The sequence below is a fragment of the Quercus lobata genome, chromosome 3, assembly GCF_001633185.2.
Source record: "Quercus lobata isolate SW786 chromosome 3, ValleyOak3.0 Primary Assembly, whole genome shotgun sequence".
Taxonomy (NCBI): domain Eukaryota; kingdom Viridiplantae; phylum Streptophyta; class Magnoliopsida; order Fagales; family Fagaceae; genus Quercus; species Quercus lobata.
The window spans coordinates 41804683-41812575 of record NC_044906.1 but is presented as its reverse complement, the minus strand read 5'-3'; the positions used below and the strand labels follow the sequence as shown (position 1 = coordinate 41812575).

Sequence of the window (7893 nt, the reverse complement as noted above, 5' to 3'; positions counted from 1 at the left end):
ATTATTCACACAAGGAATAAACATCCGGACATGCAAGCTAATAAGCTCAATGCAAAGTATCATTTGAATGTCAAACATTCAACTAATAAAACAACACAAGGTAATTGCATCAAGGCTATAAAATCCAACAAGGGCACAAGAGTGATGTACTTAAAGAAATGTATAACATTAACAAGTATTAAGCTACAAAGCATGGGTACAAAAAAAATATACTGAATATAAACTTAAATATATAAACCAAAGTACCAAAAGCTTCAACAAAAGCAAAGAAACCATCCAAGAGTTTATAAAAACTATAAACAAATAACTGTAAACTAGACTAGCCAATCATAGTTTAGGCTACCCAAAAGTATGTGTGTGTATATGTATCAGCTTCCTTTTCTTAAGCTCACTACTCCCCCTGTCACTATGCACACTTCCCTTCTTGTTTTGCTCTCCCCCTTACTACATGCTCTTCCCCTTTTTGGCACGAATTGCTAAAGACTTTCCTCTAGTTTGCACTGAATTGCATCTAGTTGTGTCTCAATGGTCGTGAGGCGCATTTGGACTTGATTGTTGGTGGAGTAGAGAACCTTTTCAAATTCGGCAATATGCAGATGCGGACCCTCAAACAAAATACCCAACCTGTCAACTTGATGGCTAGATTGTTCATGCTGAGTGCTAGTCGTCTGTAGCTCAGGAGTAATGCCAGAAGCAATCTCGGTATGCATAGGTGTAGCTAAGCCATGACTGGATGGAGTGGCATGAGGGAAAAATTCACTCTTAGGTACTTTAGAAGAGTGACTCTTACTTGCTTGAAGAGATATCATGGATAATGGTCAAAGACGTGTCATTATTTTTCCATTTGTGGTGGACGAACACCTTCAAGAACCATGATCTTCATGAGAAGACTATAAAAAGGAAGACATGTTTGTGCTGCCGTTTGAGCTGCTGTTTTCCCAATGGTCTAAAAAATGTGGGCACAAATGTCAATTGGAACTCCGGTGATGAGATCACATAGGAATTGTGCTCGTCCAAGGTTGATGAAGCCGGTGTTAGATAGTGGGTAGAGGTTGAAGAACATTATCAAAGTGAGAGTCTTCAGTTTAGGTGCAAACTTTGCAGTGCCTATGGATGTGCCTTTGCTTCAAATCTCATGATTAGGCCCAAGAATTTGAAGAATGTCTTGTACCTGAGGAAGTCTATCATCATATGGAGTAAGGTCTACATTGGCCAGTCTATTGATTTGAATAACATTTGCAATATAGTCTGGATTGATGCTGAACTCCTTTCCTCGTACCCAACTCTTCAACTCAACTCCGGTGTATCTAGCATTTGAATAGAACTCCTTAACCAATTCATCAATCGGGTCCTCGAAGTTCCCAAACAGATCAGCCCAATCTTTTACTTCAAAGATCCTAGGAATAAATGTTGTTCCCAAGGTATCAAATTTTACAACCCTTTCCACCATAGTAGGAGCATCTTCAAAAATGCTTGAGAAAGTCTGTGAATTGAAGGGAGTCCTGAATCTCTCACTGTTTGAATCTTGAGACGAATGTCGAGTCTGTTTTGAAATAGGGGATGATGGAACATCAATCACAGGCTCTTTTCCTCAAGAGGAACAGCCAGACATTTGCAAAAGAACATACACAAAGCAGAGAACCAAGTGCAAAACCACAAGACACAATCATAAACTTGATTAGATTCAAGTTAGTCCATGAAATGAGCACACATTGTTATTTAGAAAGACATATCACTCAATCATGGTAAATGAACCAAGTATGTAGTATTTAAGCATGTATTTAAACATGAGCAACATTGGTGCATGTGGTGTGCAAATGTGATGAATGTGCAGGCACAACAAAGCACAATGTAATCTATGAAATCCATAGAAACACAAGTAACTGTCTTTGAGACATTTTACTACGAGCATAATATGCACAACACAACACAATCATGATATACTACTAAAAAATGAGAAGCAAACATGAAAACATGTAAAACAAGCATGAAAACATGTAAAACAAGCATCATATTATCAATATCAACAAAACTTATTCAACAAACTCAACAAAATAAACCCAACCCATATTCGAAAATCACATTTTTCAAATCTCAACAACAACTTAAAAACCAAGGAATCAAGGGTTATAAACATGAAATACTTTGAGAAAAATAGAAAGCCTATACCTTTTCTTGAAGTTTGAAGAAGAGATGATGATGAAAATATGGATTTTTGAGAGAAACACGGTGAGTTTGTGAGAGAGATGAATGAACAAGACAATGAACAGTCAAAGTGAGCGAGGGAAAAACTGAAAAGTTTTTTTAAAAACTGTCCTTAAAGCACAAAACACGTGATTTTTGCAACTAAAATGAGTTGCAAACAAGTCACCGGACCAAGTCGCCAAAAACGCCTGAGACAAAATTTGAAAAATTTGTCAAAGTGTTTTTCATGACTGGAAGGTCCACCCGTGAGGAAGTTGCGAAGAGAGCCGTGAAACTTTCTGAGTAAACCTTGCGATTGGAGCTTCCACTCGCGAACAAGTCGCCAAACTGAGTCGCGAGAAATCTAAAAACCCAAATTTTTGAAAAAAATTTCTAAGTCTTTTTCATGACTGGGACTTTGACTCGCCAATGAGTCGCGAAAACATTCTGTGTAAGCTCGTAACTGGGGCATGCAATTGGCTTGACCTGTGAGGCAAGTCGCCAGAACAGGGTTACACAGTTTTTGAAATTTTAAAAAATTTTCAAAATAAAAACACTTTCCAAAAACAACTAAAACACTCAAAAATCTTTTTGTGTTTGATCGACATATAATTGAGCATGTGCAACACATTTAATCAAGTACAATCACACAAATGAATTAGACATTCATTGAGCATAGATGATAGGCCACAAATTGAATGACCCATTGTGATAGAAATTAATTAATTAATTAGCCAAGTTATTAATTAATCAATTTATCATGCAAACGCGTGGTAGCACAAACAAATCACCAATAAACTAAATATGCAACGGAAAATAAATAATACGGTGATTTGTTTACGAATGGGGAAAACCTAACGGCAAAAACCCCACCGGGTGATTTTCAGGTCACCACTCCCGAAACTCAACTATTATCACAACAAGCGGTTACAAGTAAAGGAATCTAAGTACCTTACCAACCTACAGTTGAACCCTTACCCCAATACCCAATTGGACTTGTTCTGTAGTGACAGTTCCCCTTTCTGATGCACAACTCCGAGTATGTGACTAACCAATTGCGCGGATCCTAGTACGTGACTTCAATCACCAACTAAGAAGGTTGTTGGTTGCAAAGTTCTTCAGTTCATCCACACGATGAAGATTAAGAAGATGCTTGGTCACAAAACCCTACGGTGCACATACACAACAACTTCTTCAAGAGAAAGAGATGAAATAGGGCAAGAACTTTACACATGAGCTTGTGAACTTTACAAATTCAATTTCAACTAAATCCATAGTAATTTTACAACTTTTAAACTATTGATATATTAATTTTTGGATAGATACAAAAGCTTAGTTGTTGATATCAACTTTTTTTTCCTCTTCATCACTATATGAATTATCTACAATTTTTATTTTGTCAAAACCTGTTTTTTTGTCATCAATTTTAATTTAAGTGTTAATTTATCTACTTTTAAAATTTTCAACACACTTAATTTAAAAAGTTTAAGTTTTACAAATTTTAGTTTTTTTTTTTTCCCGTGAATTAAGAGTTTTAGTTTAGTATTTGTTTTACTTTTTAATGACACTCTTATGAAGAGTTTGTTTGCCAATTTGGTTAAAAAAAACATGTGAAGATCTCATATATAATCATCTCAAGCAACTTTACTCCACACATAAAGTTAATACTTATTCTTTCTTTGTTTACATTATGCATTAAGAAAGTCAAAATAATGCTCATAGGCCTCAAATACCATGTTTTATCTCCTCAAAATCACCATTCCTTTTCAATTTTTTCTTTGTAAAATTAAAGTGTTTTAGTAATAGGTTATATTACTAAATGCATAAAAACAGTTTACTCTCATTAATTATTAATATAGTGACAATATTTTTTTTTTTTTTGAGGGGGACAATAGATGGTTAATGTAGATCAATCTCTTTTACCAATAATTTACTATAAATAACAATCTATTTTCTAAACTATAAGAAATTTAAAATCCTACTTCATCTAAAATTCTATTAGCAAAAGTTTTAAATAATTTAAAATAAATTTAATATATATTTTCATTGTATATCATAATTTTATGTTTTAATATGTAAAATTTATATATTACATACTATGTTCATAAAAAAATGACTCAAATGTATGTATTAATTATAAGTCGTAACATTAGTGTGCTTTATAATGTGACTAACTAATTATTAATATGAGAATTGTAGTAAGTTGTTATTAGAAACTTTTCTCGGCTTCGTTTTCTCTCTGAGAAACTAGGCTAGTAGAATCTCAATTATCTTCTCCGGAGTGATATTTTTCTCCCTCTGTTAACACAGTTAGCAGTAGGGCTCGTTGGTTTTATTTTCGTGGGTTTAGGGAAACACTCTCCACTTTTCTTTCTTCCTTTCTCCATACATTCTACACTAGCCTTTGTACTCAAACCATGGATGAAGTACTTAGTGCATGGAAAAACTTGTCCCTTACTGCCGAGGAAAGTACAAAACTTAGCCTTACAAAATCAAAAAATCTGAGAAGAAAAGAATATGTCCTTGCAGCGAAGTTTCTAACAAAACGCGTCCTAAATGTGGATGCTATAGGGAGAACTTTCAAACCATTATGGCGGGCCAGGAACGAGTTCAAGATTAGAGAAGTAGGAGACCACATTTTACTATTTGTTTTCGAACTTGAGACAGATGCGGAGCGAGTGTTAGCCCATGAGCCATGGTCGTTTGATAAGCACCTTGTTTTGTTCCAGCGATACGATTATTCGATCCCGGCCAAACATCTACGCTTTACTAAGATCATGTTCTGGGTGCAAATACATGGCCTGCCTATGAGAATGCTAGACCCCGAGACTGCCATTGAATTAGGAGAAACCCTTGGGGAGGTGTCAACCAAGGAAGCCGAGAAGGAGATGGTAGGGGGCGATTTTGTCAGGGTAAGGGTGAAAATAGATGTCTCAAAACCACTAAGCCGAGGTCAAAGAATCGTTCTGGATGAAGACACTGAGGCCTGGGTATCCTTCAAATACGAGAAGCTCACCAACTTCTATTACTGGTGTGGCATGGTGTCCCACGATGAGAAAGAGTGCGAGAAGTGGCTTGCTGGGAAAGGTTCAAACTCTCATGAACAGCAAGAATATGGTGCATGGCTGCGGGCTGCCCCTTTCAATCCGAGGAAATCTCCATACACGACTGTACCAGGTTTGGGCGATAGGCTTGGAGGCTCTACATCGCAGTCGTTTGCAAACAGGGCCGGTGAGACAGAGGAGCCATTACTGGCGACAGAACAGAGCTGACATACACCGATGCAACCTAGTAACGGCCATGCTAACGTTGACCTCCATCAAGTCTCCCATATGGATATCGCGGATTTCACGGAGGATTTGGTGCAGATTTCACGTTCGAAATTACCTCCAATTACTCCGGTAATAAATTCCATTCAAGACTCCACTCCCTCCCATATCCGTTCACAAAATCTTGAAAACCAAATAAAAGATATTGATTTGGCTTTAAAGAAATTTGACTCCCACACTCCTCCCATAATTACTAAGCCAACTGTCACACTCTCACATGATGATCACGCTGGAGACAAAACAGGGGATATTATAGAGATTCAAGGAGATGCAGAAAAAGGTAATTCCCCTCACGTGCTCACCCATAATGCCCCACATGATACCCATGCACTTCGCACGTGGAAGAGAATAGCAAGAAATAACATGCAACCAGAGACGTCAGTTAACTACCCTGTTTTACACAAGCGAAACAGAGAGTCAGATGAGTGTGTCCATCCTGAGTTACCTACAAAAAAATTCTTGGTTTCAAAGGATGATTCGGAAAATTTATTGGTGGAGGCTGCTACGCAGCCGCGCCAAGAGCCATGAGCATCATTGTTTGGAATTGCCATGGGCTTGGGAACCCACGGATAGGTAAAGAGCTTGAAGTAGTGATTCGAGCAAAAGATCCCTCCGTCGTGTTTATAGCCGAAACGTGGGCGGATGAAGCAAGGCTACAAGAGATCAAACGCAATATTGATTTTGAGAACTTATTTTTTGTTGAGAGAAATAACAGGGGTGGAGGTCTAGCACTATTTTGGCGAAACTCTGTTGACCTGAGCGTTGATTCCTCTTCACCAAACCATATAGACTCTATTATAAATAAGGGGAAGGAAGAAGTATGGAGGTTCACAGGATTTTACGGTGAGCCAGTGACGCATAAAAGAATGGATTCATGGGAGAAACTTCGGCATTTACATAATAAATTTAATCTCCCTTGGCTGTGCGCCGGGGATTTTAATGAGATCATTCAAAGCTCTGAAAAATTGGGAGGTAGTAACAGAGGCCAAACACAGATGCAATTATTCCGGGATGTAGTGGATGAGTGCGGATTTATCGACCTTGGTTTCTCAGGTCCCTGGTACACTTGGCAGAAACACTTCTCTGCAGGCCACTCGATCTGGGAGAGACTTGACTGTGCTTTAGCTACTAATGATTGGTTGCTGAAATTTGCAAGTACAAAAGTCCACCATCTCAAGGCAGACACCTCAGATCATAGCCCACTATGGATTGATATGGAGGGCCTAAATTTCCAGTCTATATCCAAACCTTTCCGTTTTGAAGAGGCATGGCTTTCTGACCACACATGCTCGTAGGTTGTGGAAGCAGTCTGGGAATCAAGGGAAGTGGACGACCCTGCAGCTAGAGTCCTCTGAAAAATTGACAAGTGTGGCCGAGAATTAAAGAGATGGGAAAGAGACCATTTCGGCAATATCAGGAAAACATTGAAGGAGAAAAGGAAGGAGTTGGCTAAAGCAGAAGAAAAGGCTTTACGCACTGGATAGAATTTTCGAATTCAGGAACTAAGAAAGGAGATTACAGTCTTAGTGGACAAAGAGAATAGGCTTTGGTTTCAAAGGTCCAAGGTACTTTGGGCAAAACAAGGAGACCGAAACTCAAAATATTTTCACAGCCGGGCCACTCAACGACAGCGTAAAAATACCATCCAGAAGCTTCGATCATCAAATGGACAATGGCAGTCTAGTAATGAGGAGGTAGCAGAGATTCTCATAAGCTATTTCCAGGAGTTGTACACTTCGGCCAACCAAACCTTGAGTGATGCAGCTACCGTGTCCATTGAAAGGGTTATCAGCTCAGATATGAATAATCAGCTAGAACAGGAATTTACTGCATGGGAGGTTCGGAAAGCAATAAAAGAAATGGCCCCGCTCAAAGCCCCTGGTCCAGACGGAATGCCTCCACTGTTCTACCAACATTATTGGAACACAATTGGTAACGATGTCACACAATCTATTTTACATTTCCTTAATTCAGCATGTCTTCCTGAAAATCTCAATCACACTTTCATTACTCTTATCCCAAAAAAGAATTCTCCGGAATATGCTTCTGATTTTAGACCCATCAGCCTTTGCAATGTTTTGTATAAAATATTTTCAAAGGTCCTGGCCAATAAAATAAAAAAAATTCTTCTAAATATCATTTCGGAACATCAAAGTGCCTTTACCAAGAGTAGATTAATTTCTGACAATATTCTAGTTGCTTTTGAATCTCTCCATAGTATGCAGAAACATGTGGGAAAGGAAGATTACATGGCCATCAAATTGGATATGAGCAAAGCATATGACAGGGTAGAATGGTCATATTTGGAATCAGTCATGAGAAGGGTGGGCTTTACTGAAAGATGGATTACTCTCTTGATGCTATGTGTTAAGACGGTCTC

The 7893-nt window shown here is 38.2% G+C and overlaps 1 protein-coding gene across 1 annotated transcript; it reads left to right on the top strand.

Moving 5' to 3' along the window:
- Window positions 1-6037: 6037 nt before the first annotated feature.
- Window positions 6038-6808, top strand: LOC115980904. Its single transcript, XM_031103102.1, has one exon. The coding sequence runs from the start codon at window positions 6038-6040 to the stop codon at window positions 6806-6808; it is 771 nt and encodes a 256-aa protein (XP_030958962.1).
- The last annotated feature ends 1085 nt before the right edge of the window (window positions 6809-7893 follow it).

Excerpts from the sequence above, each read along its gene's own strand:
- LOC115980904 (XM_031103102.1), top strand. The coding sequence starts at position 6,038 with ATGAGCATCATTGTTTGGAATTGCCATGGGCTTGGGAACCCACGGATA.